The sequence below is a fragment of the Stegastes partitus genome, unplaced genomic scaffold, assembly GCF_000690725.1.
Source record: "Stegastes partitus isolate 25-593 unplaced genomic scaffold, Stegastes_partitus-1.0.2 Scaffold1930, whole genome shotgun sequence".
Classification (NCBI taxonomy): Eukaryota; Metazoa; Chordata; class Actinopteri; family Pomacentridae; genus Stegastes; species Stegastes partitus.
This window is the reverse complement of record NW_007579661.1, coordinates 45285-65830: the sequence shown is the minus strand read 5'-3', so window position 1 is coordinate 65830 and position 20546 is coordinate 45285. Positions and strand designations below refer to the sequence as shown.

At 41.7% G+C, this 20546-nt stretch overlaps 1 protein-coding gene across 2 annotated transcripts; it reads left to right on the top strand.

Moving 5' to 3' along the window:
- Positions 1 to 19835, top strand: nt5c3a (5'-nucleotidase, cytosolic IIIA). 2 transcript variants are annotated; one of them, XM_008303064.1, is made up of 8 exons: positions 1 to 206; positions 15500 to 15598; positions 15827 to 15896; positions 16017 to 16149; positions 16309 to 16398; positions 16513 to 16675; positions 16804 to 17004; positions 18030 to 19835. In XM_008303064.1, the coding sequence occupies exons 1-8, from the start codon at positions 69 to 71 to the stop codon at positions 18129 to 18131; spliced, it is 996 nt and encodes a 331-aa protein (XP_008301286.1). In that variant the 5' UTR covers positions 1 to 68; the 3' UTR covers positions 18132 to 19835. The 2 variants fall into 2 exon arrangements, with proteins under 2 accessions (XP_008301286.1, XP_008301288.1); XM_008303066.1 differs by lacking the exon at positions 1 to 206 and adding an exon at positions 13069 to 13131.
- The last annotated feature ends 711 nt before the right edge of the window (positions 19836 to 20546 follow it).

Sequence of the window (20546 nt, the reverse complement as noted above, 5' to 3'; positions counted from 1 at the left end):
CTGCAGACAGGAGGAAGGACGGGACTCTCCGGGCGGCGGGCTGGTCGGAGGCGAAGCGGCGGACCGTCATGGACAGGACGGCTGTGGTGAAGGTCGGGGCCGCGGCCAGCGCCAGCGTCTGCGCTCTGTTCGGCGGCGTGGTTCTGGCCCAGTACATTGTCGCCAAGAAGAAGCGAGCGGGCAAGAAAACCAGAATCATAGAAATGGTGAGTAAAACCCACGGAGCAGACACTCGAGTTGCGTCAAGATGGCAAAAGGCAGATAAGAAACAGGGAGTGGAGACACGGGAGCTTCAAAATAAGGTTTCACACGGTTTGACACTGTTGGAGCAACCGTCCTCTCTTTTTTCTTCAATCCAAACTTTATATAAATTAGTAGTGATAATCTAGGGCTTGAAGGCCTTTTGGGAATTTGATTGTTCGTAATATAAACTCTCTGTGAATTTACATCGGATGTTTGTACGTTTTACAAAATCGTGTCCGTTAGTCAATATTTGGGTTGTTTAAGATTACATACGTGAAGAGGTAAGCCGTTAAATACATTGCTTGTGTTTACTTTTGTAATTTGCCTACTTCGACGCCCACAGGATATTGGGAGCACATGTTCACAATTAGTTCGAAAAACACGACCGGAAATCAGGCGCCATATTCCGGGTAACTTTACTGTAGTGGGGCCTCCACGACACTCTGCGCATGCGCCTACGCTCCCCCAAAACAGCAGCTGCTTTTAGAGGTCACCAGCCCAGCATTTCTCCAAAAGAAAGAGCAGCAGTTTTCAGTTTGACAACAGGGTGCTGTGACAGCTGACCCTGTGATGCTCCCTACCGCTCTCTGACCGTGCTGGAAAATGCTCCGTGCTGCTGTTGTCCGTTTTTGAACAGGCAACCTGCAGGTTATGCAAGCTGCAGCAGCACATTTAGTTCTCTCAGTCCAGCTTCCTAACCAGTCCGACAGGAATCAGGATGGCCTGTCGAAGCATTCATATTCCACAATAACCACAGAGGAAAATAATGGGAAGATGTTCAAAAAAATGTTTGTAAGACATATTTTAGTTTTTCATTGCTAGACATTTTGGCCATTTGTATTGAACGAACCATCTTTAGGTTGATATGGAGCAGGTTAGTTTGTTTATATATTCATTTAGAAGCACTTGTATGGAGATTTGGAAATGTATTACATTATCTGTACGGCAGAAGAAATGAAACCATATTTCGGGTTCAGTGTCTTCAGTAAAACAGCAACAAAATTGTCAAATAACTCCAACCGAGGCCAAATTTTTAATTCTTGGCCTTTAAAAATGGGAAAAAACTGCATACATTTTTAAATTAAGGTACTATTGTGGCCCAATAAAATTCCTGTAAGTGCATATATGTGGATGTATCCATATTTCCTACTAAAAATACAGTCTTCTGTTGACATTTCACCAATTTTTGAGGCTTTTAGCATCAATAGAATTTAATGTGTGGCAAATATAGCAAACCAAGGTTCCATTGTTATACTACTTTGACATGCCAAAATGGTGATGTAGACTCATTTGTCACAACAACAGGTGTACATAGAGGTAAAAACGGCTATAAATGTGATGTTTTCACCTTTTTGACAATGTAAACAAAAACTGAAATTGAAGACGCTTCTTAAAGTGCAGTTTATGGGAGAAATGTTTTATTGGATCGCTTTAGATTTCACAGGTGTACTTTGCTGTTAGTGACAGCGTTTTGTATGCCTTATCTAGCTAAACAGACACACTAGACCTCATTTACATTGAGGGATTTTGTCAGATTTAACCATAACTTTTTACATTTTCAGAATTTACGATAGACACAGCTGCCTGTCTTCCACAGCAGCTGGTGCAGCAGGCAGATGGCTTTGGTCTAAATGAACATTTATGGTTTTGTTGCTTGTGATTTCCTCCCATCATTCCATAAATGCCATTTTATTTGTGTTGCCACCAATGTGTTTTTTATTTTTAACCATCTGAAAAAACCAGATCCATAAATTTTTGCATTTCTTTAGTTGCTGTGATATGAAATAATATAGTGTGTTGCAAGTAGCTACGTGATTTAATCCGTAGTTTGTGTTATGAACAATGTCAGCAAAAAAATATAGGGTTTACTCTGGATGGGAAGAGATGGAGAGAAAAGATGGACCCTTTGGTGGGTTCATGAGATTTTGCGGGCGAGGAAACATCTCGGCCAGTACCATCATTTGGGTTCATGAGCTGAAGCTGGTCGGTTGGTCGTTGTGTTAATTATTGGATAAAAAGTGACAGAAGTGCAGCATATAGACCAGAAACAGAAAACCAGGTGCTCAGTTAGGGAGGGTGTGTCGTTATGCTGCTGGTGTTTTTTGCGTAGTGTAAACAGGTGGCGCTCCCACGCCAAACAACTGAAAAAATGCATTGGCCTCAGGAAAAAATACACTTGGGTGGACACGCCCTCTTGGTGTCTCACTTCCCTGGTAAATGTTGGGTTTACAGCTTTGAAGCACTTCGTTCTGTTGTAATGGGTTTGAGGTGACAGTGACCTTTGAGCCTCGACTGTCTTAACACCTGGGTGTTTGCGTGTTTGTTAAATTAAGAACTGAAGCATTCAGTGCCCAGTTTGTAAGATTGGAAGTGTGAAATCTACCAAAGTAACCTGATGAGAAGGGGAGGCCAGAGACTGGAGATGTTACTGTGTTCAGAGACTTGTCAGTGTGTCGGATGAGCAGCTTCAGTCAGATCTTTAGCTGACTTCCATGTGTTGGTGTTATTCCATCTTTAGGGGCTTTCTGCTCAAACATCTCTAAAGTTCTTGAAACTGTAACGTATTTTCTGAGATATTTTAAAAAGAATTGCCCATCGACCCACTTTCAGCACGTTTTTTTTTTAGGCTATGTTTAAATGACAACATCTTAAAGACTCTTAAAAACAAAAGCCTGACTTTCTAACAGTTGATTCTCATCATGCCACTGATTCGAAATCTGTAGCTTTATACAAGTAGATCAAATGGATTCTGTGGGTGAGTTGAAATATGAAAAAGTCTCTGAGCACATTTTGTTCACACATTAACAAAAGATTTGTAGTGCAGATATTAACTAGTGATCATTTATTGACCTGTACATATTTGTACGTCACAATAGTACAAAACAAAACATATAAAATGCTTTTTTTTAATGAAATACTTGGTCATAAAAATGAAAAGATTAAGATATTTTCTTTCACTAGCTCTCCAGTAACCGGTAGCTTTCATTGGTGATTGAGCACTCATAGCTGATTAGAGCTACTTGTCCAGTATTGTAGATCCATCCATCCATTATCTATACTCCGCTTAATCCTCACTAGGGTCGCAGGGGGGGCTGGAGCCTATCTCAGCCGACTTAGGCGAAGGCAGGGGACACCTGGACAGGTAACCAGTCTATTGCAGGGCTAGTGTTGTAGATTCTAAATCAATTATCATGATGAGAAATTACAGTTTTACCTTTTACAGTTCCTGAGATACTGTCATTCTCAATGTGCTAAAACGTGCAGATTGATAACCAATTTATTAAATAGTTCTTGTCTTGGAAATAAATTGATATATCAAGGTAAAATTCTATACATATCTCTATAACAAATTCTGCCAAATGAGTGATGTTCAAGCAGACTTTTTTCTGAAAACGTGATGGTTTGAGATGGAACGACCCGTTTACTACACAAGTCTTGTTCTGTCACTGCTGATGTTCTGCTGCAGTTTCATTATCAGAGCTGTACAATTAAGGAAAGATTTGTTCCAGGTTTTTAGGCTTTCCCTGGTAAATTTAAATACAACTTTACTGAGCCCGTTGAAGTCACTTTCAGGTAGTGCTTCCAGTCGTGCTACTCATCAAATCAGGTTTTGATAGACAAAAACCATGAAGGAGAAGATTAAAAATACACACCCACCAAGTTACAAGCTCTTCTTTGGTGGCTTTGGTGACCTTTTACTCATCCAGTACTTACAAAACTGGATGTAGCTTTTTTTGGGGGGAGGATGTAGTCGCCTCTGTCGCTGCTGTACACAAACCATCTCCAGCTGTGACCTTCACATGGAAACTTGTGACCATCTGCTTTTGATGACGATACTGTGGAAGAGGCGCAAACATCCGCTGTGAATCCCAGGAAACACTAAACTACCGCTCAGTTATGCTTTCATTCTTCTGTCCTGGGACAAAACCTTTTTTTTCACCAATTTTTTGCACCTTTCACAACTTGCTACAACTCCAAAAACGCCGTCTGTACCATTCCAGAAATACTTTGGTATCACAGAACATCAACGTTTTCTTTTCTCCATTGCCGGAAGCCATTGTGGCTTTGGTTCCAAAATGTTTTTTTCTTTTTAGAGGAGGCCTCCTCACGAGTTTCACATTCTCTGGTTAACTGCTGCTGCTTCTGTGTTTGTTTACTCACATTTTCAATCTTTCAGTTCAAGTGTAGCAACACAAACATCCTAATCATGTGTTTATTTAACACGATAGCAAGGAGATGAAATCATTGCTGGGGAAAAAAAACACTTTTATTTTACAGAATACAGTATCCTAAAGCCCAAACACATGAGTGAGGCGCTCCATGCTACACACAGCGTAGACACTTGGACTGAAGCATTTCACACTCCATGTGTTTAATGCTGTGCAGACTGCTGACAGGTTTTGATCGAATGCAGCCTCCTTGAGAACTTTCACTTCTCTGCCTTTATTATTGCACACTCTAAAGTTGTGGATCTCTGTTTTAAAACTAAACCACCTACTATTGTGTGGCGGCTGTGGCTCAGGTGCTAGAGCGGGTTGTTGGCGGTTCGATCCCCCTCCCCTCCACAGTCGAAGTGTCCTTGAGCAAGACACTGAACCGAAGTTGCTCCCAATGGCAGGCAGCACCTTGCATGGCAGCTCTGTCACCATTGGTGTGTGAATGGGTGAATGAGAAACACGTTGTAAAGCACTTTGGATAAAAGCGCTGTGTAAGTGCAGACCATTTAGACCATTTAATAGAACCATTAGTTAGATAGAAGTAGTCAAACATGCTGTATGCAAGTACATTAAAGTCCTTCCAGACCTGTCTTTGTTTACATTGTGTTCTATGCTACATTCATTTGGCAGCCATGTTTGTATAAAGCACCTCATATTTTCCCCCCATATTTTTATATTAGAAGCAGTTTGAGGCGTTTCACTAAATAGACCCTGTGATTCATGGCTGTCTCCAGCAATTATAATATAATATGTTGGTCTTGTTTTCCTTTCCTCCTTTGCATGGATCTGTTTTGTATCAGTGTCCTGAAGCAGTTTTCTATTCAGTTCTTGGTTTGTTGTTAACCTGAGTATTAGATGATAGTTTCAATCATGTAGGTGTTGAGGCGCGATAAGTGACTAAACAGAGAATTTATTTTTGGTTTTCATCTGATGCTGCAAGTGGCTCGGTGATTAGCACCGCTGCCTCGCAGCTAGAAGGTCGCCGGTTCGCGTCCTGGTGGACACCTGGGATCTTTCTGCGTGGAGTCTCCATGTTCTCCCCGTGCAGCGTGGGTTCTCTCCGGGTTCTCCGGCTTCCTCCCACAAGGTCCAAAAACATGCTGAGGTTAATTGGTGATTCTAAATTGTCCGTAGGTGTGAATGTGAGTGTGCTTGGTTGTCTGTCTCTAAGTGTAGCCCTGTGATAGACTGGTGACCTGTCCAGGTGAACCTGCCTTCACCCTGAGTCAGCTGGGATAGACTCCAGCCCCCCATGACCCTAGTGAGGATTAAGCGGTGTATAGATAATGGATGGATGGATCTGATGCTGCAACTTGAAATTATTCACAATGACTGAGTAAAATCTTCAAACATCTATTGATCTTTGAAGCTTCTCTGTTGTAGAAGTTCTTACGGGTTAATACAGCCGTGTAGTCCGTAATTATGACTGGATTATTGCTCGACAAATGTGATGTCAGAGAAATGTGTTGGTCTTCCTGGATCCAGGGTTGGATCGGTCACTGCAGCTTCACATTGTCTGGAGATACAGTATTAACTTGTAACAGAGCACAAACGAGGCTGGAGCACAGAGCCTAATTTACAGCCTTTTATGTGCAAACGGACTGCTGTGCCTTCATCTGGTGAAGACACAGGAGCGTGGAAACGTTTGTCTGTTTGCAAGTAAACGGCTGTGAATTAAGCAATGTGCTGCAATCTCCTTTTGTGTTCTGAAGATTCGTTGAGAAACACCTGTTTCAGCTGCATTTTGCTGCACGATGAACAGAGAACTTTGTCTTAACTGTAGATATTTAAATCTTTTTCCAGGAGTTTCTTCATTTTGTTTCTGCTTAATCCAGTGAAGTTTTGATACACGTGAACATGATTAAAATGTCTTGTTCTTTACTGCCATTTATTTCTAGTTTAGAGTTGACATAGTTAAAACAGAAACATCATTGTTTGCAACAGTTAAAAACCTCGATCATTCAAATGTAGTTGCACTTCTTGTTTTTTTCCCCTGAAGTTTTCATTAAAATGATTTAATTTCTTCCGACTCAAGCAGAGGTAGTTTTTATGTCAGTGTTTTCGCTACACTGAGGCCGGCGGGAAGGCCGTGGTGCCCTTGCAGCTTTTTTAGAAGTGACTTTGACTTGTAGTGTTCCTGTGGTTCACTCTGTTGACCACTGGAGGGCAGCACAGAGCTTAATGGGAACCCATCTTTTGTGATGGGTTCCCACTAAAAGTCACCACTCTTCTCCAAAAGGGTCTTTTATGGAGATTTTTGCCTTCAATTCACAGGTATTGCTTTTTTTGTTAGGTTTTTTTTGTTTGCTTGCACATGATGGATTGACTTCTTGCTTAGCATGCAGAGAGACAAGTCTGTTGTGGGCAAGTTCATTGGCTGGATAATTAAATCTGCATGAAAAAAAACACCCTGATCATTCACAGGAAGAACTTAAATGTTTTCTCTTCTGTCCTCTGTAGTTTAAAAAGTCAAAAATGAGGGTTTGACATTTATAGAGCATTGCTGACCTAAACAAAAAAAATCTTCTTCGTCTTCTTCTTCTTCATTGTAATAATACCCTCAAAGACACTTTACAAAGTAGGTAAGAACACAGCAACATAACAAGCAAAAAAGTAATGATAAAAAATAGATATTAATGTATTTATATATTTTATATATAATTTTGTCAAAGTGTAGCACAAGTTGGAATGCATGAAAACATGCTATATATTTTTTTGTTTTTATATTTATGTGTCTGTCAATCATGTCATTGACCAATAGAGGGCGCATTTCTTTGTCTGCAATCTAAAAAAAAAAGGACTCAGAGAAAGCGATGCCTTGGGAAGAATTTTAAATGTAAAAAAATATATATTGCAGATGTTTTTTATGAGATTGACCAACAACTTCCTCTATAGCGGCCAGGCTTAGTTATCACTAGCAACAGATGGTAGTCCCCATAGCAACCAGAGAAGCTTCTGGTGTGGGTGTGGTAACAGGAAACCAGAAGAGTGCCTTGATGCTAAAGTAAGTCGCGCATTTATCACACTCAGGCCTTTCTTACCATGACAACATGTCGACAGTCTGTCGGAACAGAATGAGGATCGCTCACATTTATGCTCGTGTGCTCACTGGAATGTTTAAGGTGGTTATCGTTTGGACAGGCGTGTGGAGCTCTTATTAGTGACGATAGGGGGTTTTATGGCCTAAGGGAGGGTTAGAGTTTGGGTTGTACACACACTGGTGGCTGATAAGAGAGTTGTTCTGCTTCGATCGTACCTATTTATAGAGACGCTGATATTAGAATTAATAAATGCTTCCTGAGACCTCATCTGATGTAATCAAGGTTAGTGGTTGGTTAATAGATAGACAAAGGTGTCTGCCAATATTAAACAGAGAGACTGATGTATTAGGCAAATGGCCTGAAGCTAAACAAAATGCTTACTAATCATCTCCTTACAAGACCACAGCTGTCCAGTCAGTCTATACAGTTAAATAGTAGAGGATTAAAAACCAACACTCAAGCCAAAATCTAAATTTTTCTTGTCAGGGACGAAGAAGAAGAACAAGAAAAGGTAATAAAAAGTTACAGCAAGACTAGTAGTGACAAATATATAGAAGTACTAAGGATAGGCACAATTGTTGGTTATAGAAGTATCAATATTAGTAACATCAGCAATATATATATATAATAATAATATTAGTAGTTCTTGTAGGCTCTGCAGTACTAGAAGCAGTCGTAAGAGATTTCGGGGAGTAAATATAGTGTCAGTTACAAAAGCTGCAGTAGCATTATTAGCCGAGGTCGCACTAGAAACCAGAAACCACAGCGTCGTCCGTATGAGAGCAGTTTGTCAAAGGTGAGTCTGATCAGAACAACAGCGCTGGGATCAGTCGTCTCTCAGGGTTCGGCTCGCAGGTGATTAATTCACAGCTCATGAACGGTCACCTGTCAGGGTGGGGAAACACTCAGCGGGGTTCTGCACTTTATCCTTCGTGACCTCTGACCTCAGCAGACCAAGGCTGGGCCACAGCAGCCTGACTCGTGGACATCACGTCAGACTCCATGAATGCTGGAGGGATTTTAAAATAATGCTGGGAGATGACTTGCCAGGCATTTTGATGGCTGTTGAAGGAGTCAGCGAGGCACACCCCATCGTTTTCTGTGTGTTTTGCATTGACAAACAAAGCAGCATTCAAACAAGAACTTCGGTTAAGCTTTTATTCTAATTGCACTAAGCTTTGCTGCCACATTCTATATTGATCATCCACTCTGCTGGAGCAACCTTTAAGCCTCACTCTTTGTTCTTTTTGGTGATGCCATAGGAATATTGACATCCACACTGCTGTTATCACAGCAGGACCGTCTGTAGGAGGGCAATAGTTAGACCTAAAAGGCTGTCAGGACATGAAGCAGCCCGTATTGGTGTCGCCACTCCACGTTACTGCACTAATGTGACAGACTGCTGACTTTCTTCGTCGCTCACGTGCTGAGATTAAAAGTGAAGCTTTTGCTACGGAGCTCATTGCTATTTTGTGAGTAGAGAGAGATGAAAAAGAGCATAGCAGATGCTTTATAGCTGCATTTCTACAGATATGTGGTGGTTTTAAGAAAGCAGATGTGCAATTTTATAACACAACACATATCAAAAAATAAAAAATAAATTATTATTTTTATTATTTTATCTATTTGTCTTTGTATTTCTACTGTTATTAGCCTTTTCTTTTATGGATTCATCTTTGATTAATATTGCTTTATATTGCCACATTATTGTTTTTTTTAAATTTTATTTATTCTTCTTTTAATTTCCACTTTTATTTTGTTATTCTTTTATCATTGATTTATTTTTGTATTTTGGCACTATCACTACTCCGTACATATCAAATGGAGATTTTCTGGGGGGAAAATGCAGACAATTTAAATCTGTTAAACCACGTGGAAATGCTGGACTCACTGTTTATTGCTCAAACTGACGTTGTGATGTCAGTATGGAGACACTGGATGACTCGATACCTGAAACATGAGATGCACTCCAGTGAGTTTTTACCTTTGTGGCTGTTAATCTGATTATTGGTGTTTTTGCCAGTTAACCATTTGTGTTTTGAAGAGTTTCATTATTCAGGTAGTAGAAGAATAATACTATTGCACAGTTCAGAGTACAGTTAAAGCCACAGTGGTGGAGAGTTTTTACCTCCACAGAAGTGCGTTCTTCTTAAAGCAGGATTTAGTTTTGGTTTGTTTACACGGCTGTAATATTCAGGCACAAGTTGTATTTTAACAACAAAACTAAACCTAACGCTCACAACTCCGCTCATCCAACCACCACAGATTTGTGTGTCTCTCTGAGCCCGGTGGACCTATTATTGTGGCGAAGTGTAATCGGAGACAGTCGACCTAATTTTTGTCAGTCGTAGTATGCGAGGCAGCTCAGGTCGGAGGACGAGGCGGTCTCATGTTGTCTCACAGCAACAACACCAGCAGCACAGACAGCAGGGAGCTAAGACTGGTTCAGCAAAAAGATCGAGTCCAGGGCGAAGGTTCAGTGTCGCACAGACGTTCAAATGTGACACAAAATTCTTATAGTCACTGATCACACAAATCACTCAGTCTATGTCTGCTTCATAAAAGCTGCAAACAGACTCAAAGACTTCCTGCCTGTACGTACCTCAGGCTGCATCTCATTTCTTCTGTTTGCGTCCTTAGTTCTCTCTCTCTTTTTTTTGTTGTATAGTCTTACATGAGACATCCTTCACAGTCAAATATGAGCTAAAGGGACATCATCGTTTGGTAGCTGACATCTGGTCTATCTGAACGATATGATGAAACGTCTTTATCACATGTATCAGTACATTCTGTGTGATTTTTTTCATCTGACATGTTTGATTGATATGTCAGACTTTCCTTTACTGTCGACATTTATTTTGCCTTTACTGTTTAGAACAGTGGATATAGTCAGGTTTCAGTTTTAATGAGGCTTCTCTCTGTGTTTACTTCTTTGTAAAAGAAATAGATTTGTGTACACTGGACTGCACACGTCGGCTTGTTCTGACACCTTTCTAATTCATATTCAAGGTGTCGTTTATGTAGGAGTTTTTTTCGTTCTTTCACTACATATTGTTATGAAATATTTGAAATACTTTACTTTTTCCCCTCATCAATACCAGCTGTTGGCACAGAGCCCGCATAGCTCTTCCTCTTCTTATTCAAAATACTGTCTCCTTCTATTCCTTCTTCTCCTTCGCTCCAGTCAGTTAGCTTTTTGATATGGTCAGAGGAAGCTCACCAGTGCAAAGCCTTCACAGCGTTTTTGTTTTAATATATATTTTTTGGGCTAGGTCTGCAAGGTGGTTAGCACCGTTGCCTCACAGCTAGAAGGTCGTCGGTTCGTGTCCCGGTGAGGACACCCGGGATCTTTCTGCGTGGAGTCTCCATGTTCTCCCCGTGCAGCGTGGGTTCTCTCCGGGTTCTCCGGCTTCCTCCCACAATCCAAAAACATGTTAAGGTTAATTGTGATTCTAAATTGTCCGTAGGTGTGAATGTGAGTGTGCTTGGTTGTCTGTCTCTAAGTGTAGCCCTGTGATAGACTGGTTACCTGTCCAGGTGAGCCTGCCTTCATCCTGAGTCAGCTGGGATAGACTCCAGCCCCCCCGCGACCCTCTAGTGAGGATTAAGTGGTGTATAGATGATGGATGGATGGATGTTTTGGGCTTTTGCCTTTATTTTAGAGCAGTAGAGAGAGACAGGAAAGAATGGGGAGAGACCTGCAGCCAAGGGTCATGAGCGGGAGTTGAACCCTCGACCGTTGCATCAGGTGTCTATAGCCCCTGTTTACGGGTCACATGCTCAACTAGGTGAGCTATAGGGACATCCTTCACAACTGGTTTTTGTGGATAAATAAAAAGACATGGAGGAGAGGTGTATTGAAACATATCAAGCAGTTGGGGATGAATTTGTGCAAAATGTAGCTGGTTGTCATGTTATTTATCTATTCATGAACATCTAAAGTAGATCCTCCTTAATATTGTGGCAATTTTTCCCAGTAGTATTGAAAAAAGGTTTCAGAAATGTGTATTTTTCAAAATCCGTGCACACTGTAAGTGCTGTAATCGACCTGTAGTTGAAGTAAAGTACTGTTTTGAATTAATCTGATTTATTTTTGTGCTTTTGTGACTTCAGTTTACTTTTGTGGATTCTTTTAACTTGAAATTCCACTTTGTCCCTTTAAACCAGTATTATATTTTCATAAACATTTGAAAATGATGTTTACTGCTCCTTCAGCGTTGTGCGTCTGACGTCACGACTTCCACGTTTCTTCAGTTTAATGTTCTGGTAGGATTACAGGGTGAAGAAAAGGAAAGAAAAATCATGTTTCACATTTTACTTTTGAGTGAATCGAATATCTAAGTTGGAAAAATGGGAAACTTCAAGTTGACTTTTCCTAGAATGAAGTGAATTTAAGAGGAAATAAATGACTCAACCTTTACTCCATTGCTTGTTACCAGTTGAAACAGATTGTCTCTTTCAGTGTGTGATGACGACATTATTATGGAATGATTCTGCTGTTTGTCTCAGACACATATCAATAGAACCTAATGACAGTGCTGACGAAGTAATGTTTGATTACAGTGGTGTTATTGATCCCAAAGAAAGAGCCAACACCACCAACACAAGGGTCATGTAGTCAGAGCTGTACAGTATCTACCTAAAGTTAGCTAACATTCGTCACGAGTTAATTAGTTTGTAACTGGACAAAGGTGTTTGCGTTCATATAATCATGTTTTGAAATCTCATCTGCCACAGTCATCGGGTTCCTCAACCTGCTACCAGAGTCACTATTGGATTCTACTGATACCCCACAAACAAGCTGTCAGCTACTATGAGAGGCCTTATCGTGGCTTTGACGTCGTTTGGCCTCCAGGCGTCTTGGAGACTTCCAACAACAGGAGCTTGCTCAACCCCGATATTGACGCATGTGTCAGTTTGTGTGCAATTAAAGCACAATTTTGGACACGTTCAGACTCGAGATTCTGCAAGTTGAGCTGTTTTCTACGTGTGTGCGTGTACATTTAAAAAATTTAAAGCCGCAGCAGAGAGATAACTAGTCTAAATTATCTTTGTGTGTGTGTGTGTTTGCGTGCATGCGAGTCATCTCCGCTAACGTGTGTCATGCATGACTGACGATTGTGGGGTCGAATGCTCACACTGAGCCTTGACCCTTGTGACCTTTCATGCCAGCGTCAAGCTATTTACTGCCTGTGTGCGCGTGCGTATGTGTGTGTGTGTGTTGTGTGTGTGTTGTGTGGTTGAAATGTGCGTGCTCAGCAGCAGTAGTCCTGAAGCGAACCCGCCCCTTCTAATCGATTTTTAAAGGCTCATTTTTCAAGGGGTCAAAGGTGACATTACTGGAACAAGGGTCGGCCACTTTTCCTCCACCGGCCCCATTCCACATCTATTTATACCCAACCTTGTGTTTGTGTGTGTGTGTGTGTGTGTGTGTATACGTGGGTCAGCTAGAATTGTCACTGTATTTGTGTGTGTTTGACCTTCTCTTTATGGAGGGAGGGGCTACGTTGTCTAATCTATTTTGGACAACGCCCCCTCCCTCCCCGGCTGCCTGACTGTAGATATATAAGGCCTCTGCAGCCACACAATCTTTTCTTCACTCTTGTTTTGCCAGAGACTACAGATCCAAGGTAGGAGGGTGTGTGTGTGTGTGTGTGTGTGTGTTACTGCCGATGCTCAAGGCTGTTGGTATTTTTGGTTCATGTAGCAACTTAGAAAAAAACATACTTAACCTTTTGACTCGCTGCTAGTTCTAATAATTCACAAACTGTAAATAGTGTTCATTAAATTGAATCACATCTATTTAAAAAAAAAAATAAAAATATGGCACAGGAGTCAGATGCAGCCCGTTTTCAGAGGGGTTTCCTTGTCATCAGAGGCTTAAAATCTACTGCCTTTACGTATTTCTTTATGAAACACAGGTTTTAGGAGCCTGCAGATGCCACAGTGCGTTTATGTAGGTCGCCCCTTTGTCACTCCGACAGCTTTTCTTCATTTTCTTTCACAGACACATACACTTTTCACTCAACACATATTCAATTTAAGTTGTTTTGAGTCTTGCGCGAGGCTCGTCAGAGAATAGGTAATTCAGGAACCGGGGTTTATTTTTAGTTTGTGTTCTGAGTGTCATGTGTCTGCAGGGTGGGGGGTCATTTATGAGGTGTTAAGAGGGGAGATTCTGGTTATGTAAGTCCTAGAAGTTGTGTTTTGGGAGGAGGGGGGGGGATATTTTTGCAAGGCTGCTCTATGTTGTTTGCATTTGTGTGTTTTCAGTGGTGGAGCCAGATAATTTTTATCATCAGACAGAGTCTCACACTGACAGAAATGAATCACTCTTATCATTTGATTTTGGAGGCCAGACTCCACAGTTGATCTCGCTTTAGCTAATAAACGCATGTAGAGATTCTTTATTCACACATAGAAATAGATGTGTTTTCTACTGTCTATACACGGTCCAATCTTGACATTGCTGCAAGTGTAAGTGTGGTAACTACTTGGTTGAATGGGGTGTGGTTCCACCGTACTATGTAGTTGTAGAGAAACAGTGCTGCAAATAAGTTTAAAAAAACAAAAGGATGTAATGCTATTTTTATGTCGTGTGCCAAGTAACGTAGCGGCAGCCAGAAGCTTGGCTCTGCCCTTTGTGTGTTTTAATCATTTAGTTGTTTGCATTTCATAAGCACTCTGTGTACCTACTACTCACTCTGCCCTTTCTATGACTTTAGATTGTCAACATTACATAAGAGTCATTATGTTAATGTTAGGAAAACCATAGTAGCACAGTTTTTATAGCTGCTGCACCTTGTCCGATTGGACTGTAATTTTAGTGCAGAATGTGTTTCCTAAAATGCGTCTTTCCCCTCAGCTGACTACGATGGTATTCCTACACAGCTGAGTCACAGCCAGCTTAACATGCTTGTTCCTTCCCAAGGAATAATGAGTGTTCTAGTGACTTGACCGGCTAATGTACCGTTTTGACACAAAACACGAGCTTGTTCCGTGTCGGCTAAACTGAGCCTGCAGGCAGCCTTCTGACAGTATCGGAAACTCGTCTGAAATTGTGACTGATTGCAGGATTTTTATCTGTTATCAGTTGCTCCAGGAAAGAATATCAATACTTGAGTACAAACCACATTCAGCAGTGAAAGTTTGGACTGCATTGAATATTTTATCTTTGGAGAAGAAGCTTGCATTGCAGCAATGATGCACTTTTTCAAGTAAAAGTGTTGAAGCTAGACCAGGAGTTGTAATGCATAGAAACGTGTCGCTCGTTACCTTGCGCAGAGAAACGGCGAAGAAAGACCACCACCACCCTGACTGCTGGATGCAAACTCTTTTTAAACTTTTTATTCATGCAGCACGTCATAGAAGTTGTGGAGCAACTCGAGGTTTTGAGAAAAGTCTCGTCCAGTTTGTCGATGAGATGAAGTTACAAGAAGCTCCGCTCCCCTCTGCAGGGCGTTACTCTAGCTGTTTGTGTGTGTTGGGCTCGTTATACAACACTGACAGATTCCAAACATCAGCTGTTTCATGGCCCTGAACACCCCCCCTCCAGGAGTCTGTGTGTGTGTGTGTGTGTGTGTGTGTGTCTGGGAACACTGTGTTCAAACATACTGAAGGCAGTGTTGGAAAAAAAAAAAGTCAGAAATGTAGGTCAAGTGCATGTTTACGCAACGTATAGGTGGAGGCATGTACAAGACAGAACATGTGGCATTGTTAAAGCTCCCTACACACTTTAACATAGAAATAGGTCAAACTTTACCTCAATCCGGACCCTCCTCCTCCTCCTCCTCATACCAGAGCTCTGACCACAGATAAACTTCCTGCAGTTCGTTCTGCAGCCTCTCAGCAATCCGTCAAAGCTGAAGCATCTCCAGGAGTTGAAACAATCATGCCGATGAAATCATGTTTCATACCTTGTTTCACAGTTCTGCCGTTTGCCAAATCTACATTAGAGGGAAGTTTAAGCGTCTCTCCTTTTGTCTCTTGCGCTTCCAGATGCCTCAGTTTGAGAAAACGACGGTCCACATGAGGGACCCTGAGAGAGTGGAGCAGATCATCTGTGGCCTCATCAAAGGAGGAGCTTCCAAACTACAGGTAGAACATCGAGTCTGGTCGATGCCGCGCCGCTCTCTGTTTCGATGCGACGCCACCACCTGGTGTTGCTGAATTTTACAAGGCTACAGTAGAGAGAGAAAAAAAAAAGCACTTCTTACCAGATTACTACTCAAACTAGCTGATTAAATATTTTCAATCGGTTGCACTTTGCTCAGTAGGCTCCGTGTGAGCTGTTTCAGTGTCTTCTGTTGTTCCTCGCTGTTTCAGATCATCACAGACTTTGACATGACGTTAAGCAAATTCGCCGTCAACGGCAAACGCTGCCCAACATGTCACAGTAAGTACAAAAAGAGAAAACGCTAGATTGTGCTGTAGTCTGGCAGCAATCGATCTAGGAATTTGAATCCCCCTGTTTAAAATGTGCATTCAGTTATTATTGTTTTGTTTTTCTGCACAGATATCATTGATAACTGCAAACTGGTAACAGAGGAGTGCAGGCAGAAGCTGCTGCAGCTGAAGAATAAATACTATCCCATTGAGATTGACCCTCATCTCACCATGGAGGAGAAATATCCGTTCATGGTGGAGTGGTAAGACGCACACTGAAACCAGCACGTTTCATCAAACAGTCGTGTTGGTGTTGCTGCTCGCAAACAACTGAACACAACTATGTTTTGTCGTTTTTAGTGTGCGATTGATATCATGAAAGCTGTCTTCCTATAGCTGCATTTGCTTGTGTGTGTTTCCAGGTATTTCAAGTCCCACACACTACTTGTGGAGCAGCGGCTAGAGAAAGACAAGCTGCCAGAGGTGGTGAGAGAGTCTGATGCTGCACTCAGGTATCTATACGTAACAGAGCCAAATGTGTGGATCCTGTTTGAGCGGTATTCATTAGAGCAGAGTGGAGGATGAACTGAACATGACTGACTTCTCTCCTGTGTGTGTGCTCTCAGAGAAGGCTTTGAGCAGTTCTTTGACCGCCTGCAGCAGCACAACGTGCCTGTCTTCATTTTCTCCGCTGGCCTGGGCGACATCCTGGAAGAAATCATCCGCCAGGCTGGAGTCTACCACCCCAACGTCAAGGTTGTCTCCAACTTCATGGACTTCGATGAGAACGTGAGTGAAAAACAAACCTTTCAGTCCTGCATCCTGTCTGTCGTGTTTCCTGTTCAACCTGACTGCAGAGGAATGACAGTATTGTGGCTGACGTTTTTTTTTTTTTTTTCCTCTCCTGTGTCTTGTAGGGCGTCCTGAAGGGATTCAAAGGTGAGCTGATCCACGTGTACAACAAACACGACGGCGCCCTGCGGAACACGGAGTACTTCAAGCAGCTGAGGGAATACTGCAACATCATCCTGATGGGCGACTCGCTGGGGGACCTCAGCATGGCCGACGGCGTGCCCAACGTGGAGAACATGCTCAAGATCGGCTTCCTCAATGACAAGGTGCAGCCATGACACAGATACACAGATCGTAAACCGTACGGAAAATGTCCTTAAACGACGGCACTCTTTAAAATAAATGCATTGCGTAATGTTAGTTGTTTTGTTATATCACTGACAGTTTACTTGTGTTGGTGGGAGGTGCGGTGATAGAGACTCATGCAGTTCGAAGGGGAAGAGTTTAAACCAGGTTGTTTTCTGGAGCTGCAGCTTACAGATGTTCCTTAAATGTCTCAAAGGCATCCGTAGACGTTGCAAGGACTTTTTTAAGAAGCCTCTAGTCTCCACACAGTTAATACAGTAAATGCAACTCCAACAGATGTATGACCGAAGATTTAAAAAAGAAAAAAAAAAAGGAAAATAAGGCATTCTAATGTCAGATTTAAGATTTGAAACCATGTCATTTTATCTACCTGTTTGGGCCCCCCAGAGACACACAGACAGACCTGATAAAGCGTGAGCAGCGTGACCAGTGAAAAATGTTGAGCTGCATGCCGCAATCCAGAGCCCAGCCCTGTCCTCTCTGGGTTAGACACCATAACTGAAGCCTTCTGTTGAGCTTGGCTGCTGCTCCTTCAGCTACTTTGCATTTAGTTCTCATGCATCTTAATAATATTGCAAGTTGTCTTTGTTTCACAGCCAACACAGCTGGGAGAGCTTTGGTTTATAGAAGTTGTCTGTGAAGATTCTCAGTCATCCAGGTCGTGGTTATTCTCGTAGTTTAGTCGTAGCAACTGGACTGGCTTGAGTTCCTTGAAGACGTTCCACCTCTCATCCAAGAGGCTTCATCAGTTCTGACTGACTAGTTGGGAGTTCCAGATATCCTTAAGGAGCCATTAACACCCGAGTTTCGGTTTCAATTGGGGGGTTGTTGCTCCTCCCCCTCGTTATGTGGGTCGTTAGTGCTCCCCCTGCCACAGTGGGGTTCGTTAGGGTCTTTGATGGCTTCTCCTCCACTGGGCCTCCATGCTGCTTGGCCTGAACTGTGAAACCTTTCCTGACAGTTTTCCTGTGGTCTCTCTCTGCAGGTGGAAGAGCGTCTTGACAAATACATGGACTCTTATGACATCGTTCTCGTGAAAGACGAGACTCTGGAAGTGCCCAATGCCATCCTCCAGAAGGTTCTATAACTCCACCCTCCAGCTCCCCCCCAACTCCCCACCCCTCCCAGTCCACTCCTCTTCTACCACCAACCCCTCCACTCTCTCTGGATCTGACCAGAGATATCCTGTGATTTCCCCCCCAACCCGCCAACCCATCCACCCCATCCTCCTAACAGCCTTTTAAAAAGACATTTTACATCTCCTGATCTCCTGAATGAACTGTTTTAAAAGTCCACACAGCAGCAACAGCCGGTCTCTGGTGTGTTTTGTCTGTTTCAACCATTTCTTGTATTTTTTTCCTCTTGAATCATTTTATGATAAAAGAATAACCAAAAGTGAGTTTTAAAAAAAAACATCTCACACTATGTTTAGAATTTGCACATTATTATTATTATTATCATCATACTTATTCCTGGGATTATTTTTGATATGGTAGAATTTGCATACCATCAACCAGGTGCTCGCAGACACACTGTTTTTGTTTTTGAGCTATCCCAGCATGCCAGTCAGCTCCCTTATTTTAAATGTGTGACTGGGCTTTTAGATGTCCATCTGGTCAGTCTTTTATTGAACACATATCTGGAACAGCTATTGTCCAGCTTAGGGGTTAATGGAAGTAATGCAGTACACAGAGGACCTTGGAAAATGTAATTCCTGGCAAAAATTTAAATGTCTTGCTCGGTGACAGCAGCAGCAACACAATAGCCACTTACAGTATTTATTTTAATCGTAAATAAAGAAAAAAAAAAACATATTCACAGCAAAAGAGAGAAAATGCACTTTAAAGTCTGTGTACCGGGAAACCAGATCCCCCTTTACACGAGCACATGTGGCAGTAGTTTGGATTTGTCGATGTAGAAACACATTCTTGCACAGAAAAGCCATGTTTACACACAAGTTTTGGTTTTTTTATTTTACCCCTTACATGCTAATTTGGCTTCATCTTAATGCAGAAGAAGAATCTCTGCAACTCATGGCGCCATTTTTAATTTGAGATTCTCTGCATAGTTCATGAAGTATTTCCCCGCCCCAGTGTTGAAGGTCAAAGAAGTATTAATTAACGTGAAAGTCGACATCTAGCGACCGTTAACAGAAATCCCAACAGTGATAAGCCCCTTACACCATTACAGGGGATCCCTTTGGTTTCTCCTGTAAAATCTATATCACAGTATAACTAAACTCTAGTTTATTGAACATCCCGGTAAGCAGAAACACTCTGCTGTGTGCGGCTCCGTAAAACCCAGCACAAGACCCGTTGAAAGTCTATGTTTATCACCCTTCTGTGTATTCTGTGGACAAAATTGAGCACTACCTCTACAATATTCATCTTTGTGTTTTCGGGAGGTTCAAAACTAAAATATCGCTGTCTCTGTCTCCACATGTTGTGTTGAATGTTCTCTTTGAATTTTGTTTGTGTTTTAAATGTGCTGCTATCACCTGCATGTTGCCTTTTCTTATTGTTAAGTTTATGTCAAAAAATGGGATGCTAAAAAGTGTCTATATAAATATATATATATATCTATCAATAAAATGGGGTATAATGTCATACTGTATATGTGGGCGTTATATGGAAATGTATATTGTGTCACTGCATTTGGAGAGATTTCCAGAAGTTTAGACCGGTGTGTTTTATTTTTATAAGCAGATTGCTTTCTTTGATGGTGTGAGTAGAAAATGCAATAAAAATTCATTTTGCGAGGCCATGAGTGGCTCACAGACTGAACTATTGTCCATTCAAACTGGTGTTTGATGGTATTCAAACGTGCATGACAGAAATGTCGACTGAATGCAGAAATTAGAAGTGTGCCTCTTCAATACATACATATATATATTTATGGCTTTATTGGGTGTTTGCTGGCAATGCTGTAGACTACTGAACAGAGCTGATTTTAAATTGCAGCTACAGGATATTTGCATAAATGTGATCAAGTGCTTTGAGGTGTTTTCTGAATTACCCAAAAACGGACACATTTCCATTTGGTTATTTATTCCAGATGTTTTATTTACTGGTTTCTACACCGAACTGAAGTTCTAGAAAATGCACAGTTTTGTGGTACAAACGTCACTATATGCAAATTCCTTCTGTGAAATGACACCCGATGAAATAGATGCATCTTGTGATACAGGTTTCTAGTCTGTCTAATAACTCTAAAGCCCATCCATCCATCCGTTATCTTCCGCTTATACGGGGTCGGCTCGCGGAGGCAGCAGGCGGAGCAGGTCATTCCAGACTTCTCTCCCCCTGATGACTCTTTCCAGCTCTTCTAAACTTGATTTTGTAAATTCAACAGAAAATATATGTTAGTATATACAGTAAACGGTTCTAAATCTGGTCTTCAGTATTTGGTTGCAGTACCGCTGACGTCCTGTAGGTGTCGCTCAGGGACAAAATAAAGATGTGCAGAATTCACTGTTCAGAATCCTGACCAACGTGGCATCTTG